Source organism: Suricata suricatta, chromosome 1, assembly GCF_006229205.1.
Source record: "Suricata suricatta isolate VVHF042 chromosome 1, meerkat_22Aug2017_6uvM2_HiC, whole genome shotgun sequence".
Classification (NCBI taxonomy): domain Eukaryota; kingdom Metazoa; phylum Chordata; class Mammalia; order Carnivora; family Herpestidae; genus Suricata; species Suricata suricatta.
Genome location: NC_043700.1, coordinates 155,363,697 through 155,379,888, shown reverse-complemented (window position 1 = coordinate 155,379,888; position 16,192 = coordinate 155,363,697). Strand labels below are relative to the sequence as shown.

Below are 16,192 nucleotides of genomic sequence, written 5' to 3'. Positions count from 1 at the left end.
TATTCTAGGCATGGAAATTACAGCACAGAGAGGCTAAAAGATACAAGTAAGCCCTGGCATTTTAGTCACACCCAGGTGGAGCAGGACTGGATCATTATTAGCTAAGGGTGGAGGAGGCAATTAGAGGAAAGCTGCAAACAGAAGCCAGGTAGTTCACAGCTGACAGCTGAAAAATAATGAACGTGATCAAAAGAAAGCATTTAACTGAGTTTTGGTTTGTTTTACTGTTAGTAGGACACATTATAAACAGGGGTCACTGAAAAACTTTTATATTCATACAGCTCTCAGCATTCATCGGTGTGTGTCAACTTGTTTATCAAGTTCTTTTAATACACTTTTTAGGGACACCTGGGTGGCTCAGTCGGTGAAGTGCTGGACTCGATTTTGGCTCAGGTCAAGATCTCCCATTTCATGAGTTCAAGTTCCGCACCTGACTCTGTGCGGACAGCTCAGCCTGCTTAGGATTCTCTCGCCCCTCCCCTGCTCGTTCTCTGTCTCAAAAATAAATAAACTTAGGGGCGCCTGGGTGGCTCAGTCAGTTAAGCCTCCGACTTCGGCTCAGGTCAGATCTCACGTTTGTGGGTTCCAGCCCCGTGTTGTGCTCTGTGCTGACAGCTCAGAGCCTGGAGCCTGTCTTCGGATTCTGTGTCTCCTTCTCTCTCTGCCCCTCCCCCTCTCATGTTCTGTCTCTCTCTGTATCAAAAATAAATAAAACATTAAAAAAATAAACTTAAAAAACAAAACACCTTTTAAAAATACAAAGTCAAGACACGCTGAAAAAGTTTTTCCCAAGAAAGGCTCCAAAGAGCAGATTATGCATCAATTAACAGGGGAGGAGAGGAGCGGTTTTATATCCCCCGCTTCCAAGCCAGAGTGCAATAAACTTTAAGTCGGGAAAAGTGTACATCGATAAGATGCCTTTAAACTGCTTAGCACACTGTCTGGTCCATAGTAAGCATTCAACAACTTACGGTTATTATTTTGACCTTAGACCTCTCAATGATTTGGGATTCTGTTTTCTCATTTTCAGAAGAAACAGGTCACCAACGGTCCCTGAGGCTCCTGCCAGCCCTGACAATCTCCTATTTCAAGCAGGCATTTTATAAATATTTGCTGAACAAACAGACAAAATAAAGTGACTCTCCAAGAGGGCCGGCCAAGCGCCCACCAGAGAACCAGCCAGGACACAGGTCACATTCGGGCGCTGGTTCCACACGCCCGTGTTTAGGGGTGGAGAGCAAACCACACGCCCCTCATCCAAGACCAATAGGCGGAGCTTAGCGAGAGTCGGTTTTCGATTTTAGCCCCTCCCGCAGTCAAGCCCTTACTCCTCTCGGGTCTTGGCCAGCTCGTCTTCCCTCCCGTGCCCCGCCTGCGGCCGGAATCGCTTTCTTCCCCAGCCAGCCAGGCAGCTTCCCACCTCCACCAACGCACGGGCACGCCCCTTCCGGCCGAAGACCCGCCCACCGACTTCGCCCACGGCCCCGCCCCTCCGCGAGCTCGCCGCGCGGTCCTCTCAGCGCCAGCCGGCGGCCGAGTCCACCCCCGACGCTCTGAGGTCACCGACGGGGCCGGGCTGAGGGGGGCGGAGGGACGGAGGGAAGATGGCGGCCGAGGCCGGATATTGGCGCCGCCTCCCCCAATCCTGGAGCCGGCGCAGATGAGGCGGCTCGGCTGGGGCCAGCGGCGCTTCGGAACCGTAGCTGGGGGGACCCTGGCGGTGGGGCCTGGCCCTGCTGTATGCCGGCGCTTCGGCTAGAGTGAGCGGCGGCGGCGACGCCTCTTTCGCCCGGCCCTCTCCCCGTCGCTGTGAGTCTGAACGGGTGGCAGGCGGCACAGGCGGCGGGGCCGGGATGGAGGACGTTAACTCCAACGTGAACGCGGACCAGGAGGTGCGGAAGCTGCAGGAGCTGGTGAAGAAGCTGGAGAAGCAGAACGAACAGCTGAGGAGCCGCTCGGGGGCCGTGCAGGGCGTCGGCTCCCTCGGGCCCGGCAGCCCGGTGCGGGCCGGCATGTCCACTCCCTCCTCCGGCACGGCGTCCCCTCGGGGCTTCCCCTTGGGCCTCAACGCCAAGTCGGGCGGCGGGGTGGGCTCGGGCCCGAGGCGGACGAGTAGCGAGGAGCTGCGGGACGCCACCTCCTTGCTGGCAGCGGGCGAGGGCGGCTTGCTGGACGAGGTGGAGCCGCTGCGGCCCGAGGAGCTGGAGCGCCTGTCAGGCTGGGAGGAGGAGGAGGAGAGCTGGTGAGCGCGGGCCGCCGGGCCGGGGCTGGGCGGGGACGGGCCCGGGGGCGGAGAGCGGCTTCCGAGGGGACCCCTGCTGAGGCACCTCGCTTTGTGTAGCGGAGTCCGCTCTCGGACGAGGATTCCTGCTTTTCTTGCTTTGGCTCCGGGAAGGTCACTTGGAGTTGGGGGCAGTGGAGGTGTGCCGGAGGAACAGGGTTTGAAGCTAGTTCTCCCCCGGGTTGTGCACTCTCCGGGCTTTAGACCCCGTTGGGGTCTGTGGCTTGGCACCGCCGGGGAAGGGCTGCTGGCCGTGGGGAGGAGTCGGAGGAGGGAAACTGCCTTGTAAGGAGGGGATCTTGCTTTGTGTGAAATACTGGCTTTCGGATGGTGGCCTGAGCGTTTTGGATGTCGGAGAGGGGTCTGCGTGCCGAGGCATCGCCGGGTGCGGGGAGCACCCCGGAGCGGGTTAAGCGCGGCGGTCAGTGTTGTGGACCGCTGGGAGGTGGGTACGTTTCTGGCGGCGATGGGGAGCCCATGTGAATCAGCACCCCCCTTTGGGTAGTGGGGTAAAGCTGGCTTTGAGTGAAGAGGGCAGCGGATGGTACTGCTTTGTGTGAAAAGTCAAGGGTGGAACAAGAGCCCGGCTCTTATTTTTTAAACAAGAGTTGGGTCTGGCGTTTTTCGGAGCTGGGAGGTGACAGTTATCACATCCCTCCTTAATTTCCATGTCGTCGTAGGAGCAGAGAAAAGGAGCCCTATTTAAAAATCTAAACCAAAGCCGTATTCTCACAAGCCACTTCGTGATAGAATGCTGACCCGCACCATAATATCACTTAGATAAATAGAAAAGACATTGGAGGTTTCCCCTCATTTTATTGCAACCCCATAAAGATGTCGATAAGAAATTCTTTGTCTTAACTGAGCCCTTTTTAAAGTTTTGATCTGTAGGTAAAATGTCTCAACTCTGGTGAAATTGAAACTTTTAACTCCGTGAAGTGGAAATTCTTCATGGACTCTGATATTGCAGGGGTGCACCTTTACTGTTACTTAGTTAAGAGCTTTGGATTCAGGCCCTGGTGCTGCCACACTAGCTGTATGACCTTGGACAAGTTACTCTGAGCCTCACTTTCTTCCTCTATTTGATGGAGAAAATAATAGTTCTTACTTCTGTGGCATAATGAAGATTGTATGAGTGAATCCGTGCATACTTTTAGCACTGGGTCTGGCATATAGTAAACTCCCCAAAACTTACTCTGAAGCCTAGTTATTTAAATCACCAAGTATTCAGTGAGCTCTTATAGGATCTTGTGGGAAAATCTGAAGTTTCTTAACATGTTGATCCCTGTTCATTAAGGCAGTTAACATTCTTGGTGGGAGCCAAGTTTTATGCAGTTAAATAAGCTAGGAGATATACAGTGAGTTGCAAAAAAAAAAAAAAAAAAGCAAAATTACTGAGAATGCTCAGAAATTGCGAAGAAAGTAATGGTTCAAAGTGGCAAACTTGGGAGCCTGGGGGTGGGGAAAGAGTGGGAAAAGCCTTTTAGGCTCAGACAGCTGCTAAAGCAGAGTCAGATATTTGTAACTCCCAATTAGGAAGGTTTGAATTACAGAGAAACTCTTGAATATATGGTATCAAGCCATTATTTTATTTCCAAGTAATACCAAATATTTTTAGAACCGATCATAGAAGTGACAGTTTTTCATATTAGTGTGAGATCACGTCCTCCCAAAGGAATTCTGGGTGTGTGTACACTTTAAAAGAATCCAGAATCATCTCACTATCCTCACATGCCTCTTCCAAGTGATGATGATAATGATGCTCTTAATAATGAGGGTTAGCTGCACTCATGAGCCCATTTTAGATTATGTATTATTAGAACACTTTGACTCCTCTTGGAGAAGCTGAATGCGTACTTGCTGCTTTGGCTTCTGAGTACAGAGTTTGTTCAGGTAGAGCAAATCATCTTACATACTATGCCAGAATTTTCTTTTGACTAGACGGTTTCTGCTTACGCTTTGATCCTGGCTACATATCTTGATCCTATCCTTTTTCTGAAAGGATTTGTGTGAACTGAAAGTTTTATAAATCCTACTTAAAGTACTTTAGAGTATGATTTTGGAGTGTAAGTGGCAAGGGGGTGGGTGTTAGAAGCAGAGGGAGGAAGATTCAAAGAATCCGGAGTCTTTTCTTAGCAAACTGAAAAGTTATTTTCTGTAACTTATACCCACTGTACCTTCTTTTTCATCTAAAGGAATGTTTTTTCCCAAATGTATACTATAAAATGTTAGTTCTGAAAGTGATAGATAATATGTGAAAAAATAAGGGTGGGTCTGAGGTTAAATATAGGTGGGGAAAAGAAGGTTTAACAAAAATAAACAGGTTTCTTTAATATTGGACTTGTTTGATACACTGATGTATATTGAATATAGTAAATTTCTAAGTGGTAAATTTTTTTGAGCTCCCAAGGAGCACAGAAAACCTTGCTTCAGAGCAGTGGCTTTCACAGATTTTTGGGGGGGGGACCACCTTCATGAAAAAGAAAAACATTTTACATCATAGCCTAGTCCATGTGTATATGAATAATTGAAATAAAAGTTTCACAAAACTGTAGTTACTTTTAGTATATGTGGCAAGGTCTGGTATTTTCTGTTTTTTTAGAAAAAAGATTCTAGTTACAACCCATTAAGCTGATTTGTGACCCATTAATTAACGGGTTGTTTCTCAGTTTGGAAAGCACTGTTCTAGAACAGATGGGAAAGGCTAGAGAAGGGAACTGGCATCATTGTACATCACAGTGTATTAGGCTATGCCAGGTAGCTTAAAACATTTTTGGATTTTTCATTCATTTGTGAGGTAAATATCATTTTCTAGGTAAGGAAATGTAGTCTTTCTAAGCATCAAATAACATACAGTAAATGTTGGAGTCAGGATTCATCAAATAACACACAGTTTAAATGTTGGAGTTGGGATTTTAATCCAGGACTTTATGACGTCAAAGACTGCTCTGTCCCATTGTATTTTGCTTTTCCCAAGTATAATACCTTTTCCACATGAATGGCCCCTTAACATATTTGAAGACTACTGTCATGGACCGGCTGACCCCTTCTGCCCACTACACTCTCTGGGCGTTCTCATGTCTTCTGCGGAGCAAAACGATCCCAATTTATTTAATCATTCTTAAGGTAATACAATTCTCTGATCCTTCAACCATGATCATTTTTCTCTTAATGAATTCTAGTTGCTCATTATCATTAAACATGGAACTCAGAATTGTAATCAGCATTTTATTTGAAGATTTTATTTTTTAAAGTAATCTCTATACCCAACGTGGAGCTTGAACTCACAACCCTGAGCTCAAGAGTCACATGCTCTATTGACTGAGCCAGCCAGGCTCGCCTGTACTCAGCATTTTCGATAATATTTGACCAGACAGTGTGTGGTGGATATTCCTTGCTTCAGCTAAATGCTATTATTTTGAAATCAAATATTTCATTAACAGTTTTGGTTTCTGTTGTATGGTTTATGAGCCAGTAGTGTCGATTACACTCATACATAAGTTCTTAAACTAAATCTCCCTAACCCTGTTTTTGTGTACTGAACTTTTTTTGGCATGTGTGTATGTGTGAGGCTTTTATATTATAAATTAGGTTTTTATATTTAATTTTGTTAGTCTCGGTTTAGGCATTTATTACTATTTTTGTCATTTTCATATTTTGTAACCGTATCTACTGGGTCCTCAAGTTGTTGATAAAAATGATAAAATGACAGAATAAAGGGCTCTGAAAAGTGCAGCTCAGTGAGAATCCCTTCAGATTAACATCAGTCCATTAATCAACACACGTTGTGGTTGTCCAATAACTGTTCCACTTGTTATTATAAAGTCCATATGCATTTTGTATGGATATTATGAAGCATTTTGCCAAATTGCTTGCTGTAATTAAGCTATACTGTGCCTACAGGGTTCTTACCTGCAGTGAAGTAAACGTATGAAAATAGAAATTGCATTTGATTTGATTTGAATTGCTCACGGTGAATCCTCTGGCTTTTTCCTTTTCTAACTCTACAAACATTTTGTTTAATTCAGTTTTAAATTTTTCAGGGAATAAGTTTGGTCTGGAATGTCTGTTTTTTTTTTTAATTTTTAACATTTATTTTTGAGAGAGAAAGAACATGAGCAGAGGAAGGGCTGAAGTAGAAATGGAGCTTACAGCTCAGAGCCTGATATGGACCTCGAGCCTACAAACCAAAGTCAGATGCTTAACCGACTGGGCCACCCAGACACCCCCCATTTAAAAAAATTTTTAATGTGTATTTAGTTTGAGACAGTGAGAGAGAGAGTGTGTGGGTATGCAGGAGGGGCAGAGAGAGAGAAGTGGGGGAGAGAGAGAATCCTAAGCAGGCACTGTGCTGACAGCTCAGGACCTAATGTGGGGCTTGATCGTGAGATCATGACCTGTGCTGAAATCAGGAGTCAGATGCTTAACTGACTCAGCCATCCAGGCACCCCTACATGTTATTTTAGATTGACATATATTTTGAGTTAACAGTGACAAAAGTTCAATTCTGTTACATTATTTGGAGGGCTAAACCTTTTTCAAGCTGTGTTCTGGCTTACATTCTGACTTAACTATCACCTTGCCTCATTTGAAAATCAGTTTCCTTTGAAGAATGTTTATTCAGGTTGTCTGTTTGAACCAAATATTGGCAGAAAAACAAGGTAAGGAAGAGTCTTTCTGCCTTCTCTTTGTCATGTAGTATCATTGCATATTTTGCTCATGTATTATAGGTTATCCCTTTTTAATATTAATGTCTTCAATATATTTTTTATTCTCTGTAAGTATTTGTTGACTATAATTCACATGCAATAAAACTTGCCCTTATAAAGTGTGTAAGTCAGTGACTTTTTTAGTATATTCACAGAGTTTTGCAGCTGTCACCACTAATTCCAGAACATTTTCATTAGTGCTCTTCCCCCCTAAAAAAAACCCTCTCCAAACCCATTATCAGTCACTCATTTCTCCCTTAAGCCAGCTCCACTTCCATACTTTCTGTGTCTATGGTATTGTCTCTTCTGGTCATTTTATATAAATAAAATTATGTAATATGTAGCAGTTTGTGTCTGTTTCTTTTACTTAACATGTTTTCAACGCTCATGTTGTAACACGTATCAAACATTTCCTTTTTCTTTTTTATTCCTTTTTATGTCTGAATAATATTACTACATTTTGTTTATTCATCAGTTGATGAGAATTGAATTGTTTCCACCTTTTGGTATTTCTGAAAAGTGTTGTTATGGGGCGCCTGGGTGGCTTAGTAGCTTAAGAAAAGTGTTGCTATGACCAATTTTTTTTAATGTTTATTTACTTGAGAGAGAGAGTGGCATGCACACAGGAGAGCAAGCTGGGGAGGGGCACAGAGGGAGACATAGGATCTGAAGCAGGCTCCAGGCTCTGAGTTGACAGCACAGCCCAACACAGGGCTTGAACCCACAAACCACAAGATTGTGACCTGAGCCAAAGTTGGAAGCTTAAGCAACTGAGCCACCCAGGTGCCCTGAGTAAAATTTTATATGGAGATGTTTTCATTTTTTCTTGAGTATATACCTAGGAGTAGAATTACAAAGTCAAATGGTAACTTCATCTTTAACTTTTTGAGAAACTGCCAGACTGTTTTCCATGGCTCTACCATTTTACATTTCCATCATCAGTAACTAAGGGTTCCAATTTTGCCACATTCTCTCCAACACTTATTATTGTCTGTCTTTTTTGTTATATAGCCATTCTACTAGTATTTCCTTGTGGTTCTGATTTTCATTTTTCTAATGGCTTATGGTGTTGGGCATCTTTTCATCTATTTATTGGCCATTTGTCTGTCTTTGGAGATGTCTATTCAAACCATTAACCCATTTTCTAATTAGGTGACTTGTTTTCATATTAAGTTATAAGAATTCTTTATATATACTGGATACTAATCCTTCACGAGATACATGATTTGTGAATATTTTCTCTCATTCTATGTTGTTTTTTTTACTTTCTTGATGGAGTCCTTTGAAGCATAAAGAGTTTAATGTTATGAAGTCTTATTTATTCTTTTGTTGCTTATGTTTTTGATGTCCTGTCTAAGAAAACTGTACCTAATTGAATATCACGAGATTTTTCCTATATTTTCTTCTAAGAGGCTTATAGTTTTACCTGTTACATTTAGATCTTTAATCCATTTTTTAAATTATGGTAAGATATACATAATATCAAATTAACCATGTTAAGCATTTTTAAAGTGTATAGTTCACTGGTATTAAGCGCATATGTTGGAATGTAACCATAAGATTGTTAAAAATCATTTTTAAGTGTACAGTTCAGTGGCATATACATTGTTATGCAGTCATCACCACCATCCATCTCTGGAAGTTTTTATCTTTCTACATTGACATTCTGCGTAAACAGTAACTCCCCACTTCCCTATTCTCTATGTCCCCAGCTCTTGGCAACTACCATTCAGCGATCTGTGTCCATATGTTCGCACATAAAGCAATTAAATACTCAAAGTCACATAGCTAATATAATGATTTGAAATTCATGCTAAGCCTGAAAACCATATCTAGTGAGAAACATTTTACCTTGGCTTATTTAACCTATAAGCATTTAGCTTTGGGAAGAGAATTTTTTTTAAATACTTGAAGGACTGTAATGAATATTATTCGATTTATTCTATATAACTCTGGAGATCATTAATAGAACAATTGGCATAAGTTAGAGTCAGGCAAATTTTTACTTAATATAAGGTAGAATTTTCAAATAGAGCTATTTTTAGATAGTATGGACTGTCTTTTAAAAGTGTAGGTAGCCTTCAGGGGCACCTGGTTGGCTCAGTCGGTGGAGTATGAGACTCTTGATATCAGGATTGTGAATCCAAGCCCCACAATGAGGGTAAAGATTACATTTTAAAAAACAAAATTTTTAAAAAACAAAAAAAGTATAAATAACCTTCAGCGGTGAAGACTGTTCAATGGTCCCGTGACAAGGGATGTTACAAAGAGGCAAAAATTAATTGAATTATGTTACTTCTAACTTCTTTGAACTCTCTTTCTGTGCTTAAAATATTGCCATCTATTTAGGAGCATAAGATACCTTCAAGCAAAGTGTTAAGTGTAAATGTGGGAGAGATCTTTAGCAATGGAAGCATCATAGATTTTTTTTTTTTCTCCTAAGACTATGGCATTTCTCCGAATATCCTCAGTAAAGGAAACTTCTTTTCCTCTTGAGGGTAGGTATGAGTTTTGAAAACTGTCAAAAGTCATTATTGGGGTAGTGAATAAAAATGGGTTAGGAAGGTATTTTGAAGTCCTCAGCAGTCCAATTCCAGTTCACCTTTTTCCCCATGTTTACTTATTGTTTGTTGACAGCAAACTTCATGGACATTCATGCCTGGTAGCATGTGCTGATGTTCATTCTACAGCAGAGTACCTTATTTTCTTGTGAAATTCTAAATATCCTACTCAGTTTACATCCTCTTCAGTGGTATCACTGTTAATATATCCTTCTTGGAGTATATATAATACTCCTTGTATTATACAAGATCATTGTATTTGTTCAGAATCATACAGCCTTGTTCTTTGGTCTCTCCAGTCTCGGTTGTGAGCAGTTTACACAGAAGGACTGTATCATATTCATCTTTGTGCCTGAACAGGCTCTCTGTATCTTGTGTGTAGTAAGAGTTCAGTTACATTAAGTTACATTGAATCAGTCTGATTGTCAGTGATCAGCTGAAGTGCGGTGCAGCTGTAAAATAAGGAGACCAGATTTCTTGCCTGACTTTCATGACCCTGCCAGTCTCACACACATTCTGAATACTGGCAGTATTGAATCTGTACTCTCCCATGAGGAATTAAAAAAGAAAATACAGTCTAGATACAGTGTCTGATGTTAAAAATCATTTTTAACATTAATCAAATTAGTGATGTCTCTTTGGTAGGGTAACAAATACACCTTGTTTTAAACTTGTTTATACTTATTGTGATTTCTAAATTTCCTGCCATAAACACAAATTGCTTTTATCTTTTAAAAATCCCATTTATAAGATTTAAGTCGAACTTTATGGTCACATAGGTAGGGATCATAATATAACATGAAACATTAAAAAGCCATTGATGATTTTATTACTTAATGATAGTAAGATTATATATCACTGATGAAGAAATTTTGGTTCTGATAAGTTTATTTGTTTTTAATGTTTATTTTTTTAATTTTGAGACGGGGGGAAGGGACAGAGAGCGGGAGGGAGGGAGAGAACACCAAGCAGGCTCTATGCTGTCATCACAGGGCCTGATATGGGACTCACAGGGCTCCATCTCATGAACCCTAAGATCATGACCTGAGCTGAAATCAAGAGTCAGACACTTGCGAACCGAGCCTCCCAGGCGCCCCAGTTCCAATAAGTGTAGACATGTGTTTTTGATAGAACTGGACCCCAAGTTGGCTGATGTATACGGCTTTATCTATTACTCTTCTTTAACTTTGCATTTTAAAAATGAAATCACCTGAGTGTAAATACTAATATTTATCAGATTTACCTAAATAAAGTATATAATCTGTTTTTGTTGAGGTGGGAAAACTCTGAATTTTATTTTATTTTATTTTATTTTATTTTATTTTATTTTATTTTTTGTCCAGGAATATCAGAAAAGGAAGCCCAAGTCTGTGTGTAGCTCACATCTTATGAGCCCTCTGGTTATGGAAATCATATGCCAAACTTTCAGAGAACCTGGTACTGATGCCCTAATAGCCCAAATGGGCTTCTTCCCTTCTCCCTCCACTTACCAATACTCTTGCCTCCTTATGCTTTTGCTAGGAACATATCTAGAACTGTATCTGTAAATTAATTTTGACATGATTTTAAAAATAAGTGTCATAATGTAAAAGGATTGAGTTACAACAATGTACTGTTCTTTATGGTAAGGACTCATACTAGCCGAAGCTCGCTGAATGTTGGCTCTTATGTTAGTTTAGTAGCAAAATGAACTTGTAAAAGTATGTGTGTTTTAAGACTTTAGGTCGTAAAAGTTCTTGAATTGCCTGTTCCATTTACTCAGAATCATATCCTCTGGGGTCTTTCATTTAGAAATCTAAATTATGGAGGAAATGGACACCTTTAGGAACAAACTAGCCTGTTTAACAGGAAAGTTTTTTTTTTTTAACTTGGTCTTTAAATTAGGTGTGGCTCAAAAAATGCAAAACATACAATTTGCTGTGACTTTGAAGAGGTTCAAATGCTAGAATAAAAGTGAAATTTATTAAAAGTGTTAAAGGACTATAGGGAGGAAAAGAAAAAGTGACTGTACACACTCTTTGAAATGTGAAAAATAATAAAAACAAGATAATACCATAATACCAGGTTTGAAATTTGTGAAAATACTAGGAAAGATAAAGAGGGAGTGCTTAGTTAAAAATTAGAGGGTTAGAATTCATGAGGATGAATCTAACTATCTCCCACTTCTGTAGTATACTAGATGGAAACCCCTCCCACGCACAGCCCTCCATTCAAGAGCTTTTGCTCATTTCTCTGTTAGAGAGTAAAAAAGTACCCACCTTCTCTGGCTCTCTAAATTGAAAGGTATGAGTAAGGAGCAGGGGTGGGCCAGGCTAACTTTGTAAGTGGCCTGTAAGTCCAATAACACTGAAGACAGCATTTAATAGATGTTATTAAGTTAGTAAGGAAGTTTTTAAGTATGTATTTAGTGCCTAATTATGACTATTTTATAAGTACAATGCAATTAAATGTTTGTCTTTATTAATGTTAGATATAGAAAGAATGTAGTAATTTTAGGATATGAATATCTTTTGAGTAGGCCTGCTAATTTCCTAAGAAGGAGATAATGAGTCTTGTGTTGACTTATCATAGTAAAATTCTTGTTTGCCCCTGGTTATTCTTAGCTAGGGCTGCTCTGGAGAGAATTAAAAAACAAAATTAAAAGATATTAATGAAGAATCCTAGAAACCGGAGTCTAGAGGTTGGAACTTGACCAGCAGATATTATAGGCCTCAATGGTATACAGCAAATGAGTGAGAGAGGCTAACAAACAGCACTGTGTATAATCTAGTTTTGTCCTAATTCATCTTTGAATTCCTGGGTGGCTTAGTCAGTTAAGCGTCCAACTTCGGTTCAGGTCATGCTCTCATGGTTTATGATTTTGAGCCCCACGTTGGGCTCTGTGCTGACAGCTAGAGCCTGGAGCCTCCTTCAGATTCTGTGTCTCCCCCTTCTATCTGCCTCTCCCCTGCTCATGCTCTGTTTCTGTCTCTAAAAAATAAAAATGTTAAAAACAAAATTAAAAAACAAAAAAAAATTGAATTCCTGTCTAGCATCATGCCTGGCCAGTGGTGGCTGCTACATTAATAGTTGTTTAAATGATGGTGTGGAACTTTATACTATGGTACCTTCAAGGTACTTACAGTTTAGCTTGGAGACAGAATGGACATGGGATTTGGATTTCTCTGAAACCAACATTGAGAGTTCATAGAAGAGAGGCTTATTATGGATTTGAATGTGACAGCTGGGACATGGATATAGGTACAGGTGGAAGGGTATATCTTGCTATTCTGTCAGAATGAAAAAGTGCAAGGAAAAGGATGGATGCTATATTGGAGTAGTGTAAAGAGAAAGCCTGTGAAGATACTTCAGTGAAGTTTGTTGGGGAACAAGTGAGAAGTAAAGTTGAATCATTGGGTTAGAGACCGTATTGTGGGTGTCCTGTGAAATGTAGGAGGAGATTTTTCGAGTGTTGGAATATTCTTAGCAAAATGGTGTTTCAGAAAGACTAGTATAGAGGTAGTACATAGGTGGGAGCAGAAGGCACAGCTATGCTTAAGGGCTATAAAACTGAGCCTCTGAGTTTTATCAACCTCTTGTGCCCAGATGGACATGGTAAAACTTCAAACCAAATACTTCAAACCTAAAGTGTTGAGTTGAGTGATACTCTTTCCATTTCATCCCAACTGTAATTTCATAAAAACCACAACATCCAGCTAAATGGTTAAAGATCAGATTTGTTCCTCTTATAAGATACCTACATTGTTTAGGGGCGCCTGAGTGGCCCAGTCGGTTAAGCGTCTGACTCTGGCCCAGGTCATGATCTCACAGTTTGTAAATTCAGGCCCGGGTTGGGCTCTGTGCTGACAGTTCAGAGTCTAGAGCCTGCTTCGGATTCTATGTGTGTGTCTCTTTCTCTCTGCCCCTCCCCCGATTGTGCTCGCTCGCTCTCTCAAAAATAAAAACATTTAAAGAAATTTTTAAAAAAGGTATCTTCATTGTTTAAAAATAGTATTTTGGTCTTACTAGCTTTCTTGTATGAGGATATTGACATTTTGAACCAGATAATTGTTGTGGAGGCTGTCCTGTAGAGTCCAGCAGACAAAAATGCTTTCAGATATTGCCACATGTCTGCTGGGGTCAAAATCACCCCAAGTATTGCCTTACAGCATGCTTGTGATACAGGGTCAACTTAACCAGAAATATTTAGTGCAATATTGCTGGAATAAGTATTGCATTCTAATAACTGTATTCCATTTACATTTCTAAGTCATAAAATAGTAATGTTCTGAAAATTAACAAAACTAACTTATTGTACAAGCCTGGATGCTTTGAGTGCTGGGATGCCAGAATAACAGGCTTGAGGACTTCCCTGGACAAAGTGGATAAACGGTCACCTTACAAGTTAATCACCAAACATACATTGTATACTTAGTATGAGTAGAGTGCTATGTTAAGGTGATAAGAAGTAGGCATAAGAACTGTAGTTGCTGGAAAGCCTCATAAATGTGGCAAGTCTTGAATTGCTCTTGAAGTAAGGCTTGGATCAGACAAGGAAAATGGAAAGCAATTCTGCACCCCATCACCCCCATAGTAAAAGAACTATAAATAAAGACATCAGTGGTTTAGCTGTCCAAGATAATGAAGTGAACATTTATTTGGCCAGTTTGGCTGCACAGGACATTTTGTTTTGTTTTGTTTTGTTTTTTATTGAAGCACATGGGAGAGAAAAATCAGAGGATGTAGTTTTAGGGGAGATAACAGGTTCTTAAAATTAAGCTGGGGACAGTATGATGGGGAAGTTTTTGAACTGTGAAACAATGTTATACTGATCTGTATTTTAGCTAAATGTTAGTGGGTAGAGGAAAGCTTGGAAGAGTGAAAGTCTGGAGAAACCACTGAGATTATTATAATTGCTTATGTTGGGTGAGATGAGGGTTTAGGCTTGAGTGGAGTTAGTAGAAATGGAAATTAATGGGATGGATTTTAGGTGCATTAATGAATACATAGGATGTGTTGATTGAACACATTGAATATGGGGAGAGAGAGAACAGTCAAGGTTAGCATAAAATTTTTCATTCGTTGACTGGAAAAAATAGTGGTGCTATTTTTATGTTTGTTTGGAGGTATTTGATTTGGGTGATGTCTGTAGTAAACCTCTGGAGCTCTGTGGCACCCAGGAAAAAAATGAGGACTAGAATTATATGAAAATCATATATGTCCAAGAATGATAGTTGGTTGTGATGAAACATAAGACTTCTTCAAATTAAAAAAGTTTCTGATAGAGATGCCTGGGTGGTTCAGTCGGTTAAGTGTCTGACTTCGGCTCAGGTCATGATCTCGTGGTTTGTGAGTTCGAACCCCATGTTGGGCTCTGTGCTGACAGCTCAGAGCCTGGAGCCAGCTTCAGGTTCTTTGTCTTCCCCTCCCCTCTGTTCCTCCCCTACTTATATTCTGTCTGTCTCTCTCTCAAAACTAAATAAATATTTTAAAAAATTGTTTAAGTTTCTGATAAATATGGAATAAAATACTAGGAACAAATTTATAGCTGTATCCTGTGAGACAGCAGTTGATAGAATAATAAAAATCCTGTGATGTAGAAAATGTGTGAAGAACTAGAAGAGCTCAGTTTTTACACTTGTAATATATGTATTTTCAGACCCTTGCGTCATCACTTCTGGCTTTGGTAATTAAACTTTAATAAGTGATATGGGAAAAAGAAACTTATGGGAAAGGAAAAAGTTAAGGGACTGGGGGGGAAATAGGTTAAATTTAGCCTCTTAAAGACCTTGGGATATTTGATTACTGTCACTTGGGAGAGATCCTGATTGTTGTTACAGGTATTTGAAAGGAACAAATGAGGTGGAATGGACATGAATTAAAACAGAAAAAATTTAGTTCTGCTCATCCAACAACTAAGCTACTAAGTGGCACAATCAAGAATAACTATAGATTCTATATATAATTTTTCAAGAAAAAGTGCATTCTTTTTATACACTTATTATGGATTCAGTATAGTTATTTCCTTTGTTTATTCTGCAGTATTGAGTTCCTTTTCTACTGTGTGCCAGGTAGGTTTCTTTGGGCTTGAAGGTGGAGCGTAAGAGATGATGGGAAATATTATTATTCCTGCCCTTGAGGTGCTTGGAGTTCCATATGAAAGGTAGTTATATAACTAAATATAAATTGTATGGACACACAACTACAAATTTTAACAATGGAGGATTAGATTGGGTTTTCTTTCTAGGACAATGCCAGTTCTAAAAATATTGTCCCTCTTATCTCAAAAGTATTTTATGTATTGTGACCATTTCAGTATACAGTATATGTCAGGAATTCTCACATACCCACTCTTGTCTGTTTTATATAACTCAAAAGTTTTTTTTTGAGAAGAGAATGTCTGAGTTGGTCTTAATATTAACTTTAGTTCTATAAGCAGAGTACAGTGTACCATTCTCTTTTACCTCTGCTCTGGCATGTAACATAAAAATCTTGCTGAATTTTCTTTAGCACCTCAGTTACCTATAATTTTATGCTAACCTAGTGTTGAAGATAAACACATTTAAATATAAATATTTAAACACATGTACATATCTAAATACCTGTATTTAGATTCCTCCAATTATTTTCATATTTTCACAGAGTGGATAAAATATTTTAAT

General features: G+C 40.1%; 1 protein-coding gene across 2 annotated transcripts in view; it reads left to right on the top strand.

Annotated features, from left to right (window-relative positions):
• Positions 1-1,565: 1,565 nt before the first annotated feature.
• Positions 1,566-16,192, top strand: part of SLAIN2 (SLAIN motif family member 2) — a 66,071-nt gene continuing 51,444 nt past the window's right edge. For both annotated transcript variants that reach the window (XM_029946066.1, XM_029946057.1), the window contains exon 1: positions 1,566-2,242. In XM_029946066.1, coding sequence (XP_029801926.1) covers positions 1,854-2,242 — 389 coding nt within the window. In that variant the 5' untranslated portion in view covers positions 1,566-1,853. The remainder of the gene's footprint in view (positions 2,243-16,192) is intronic.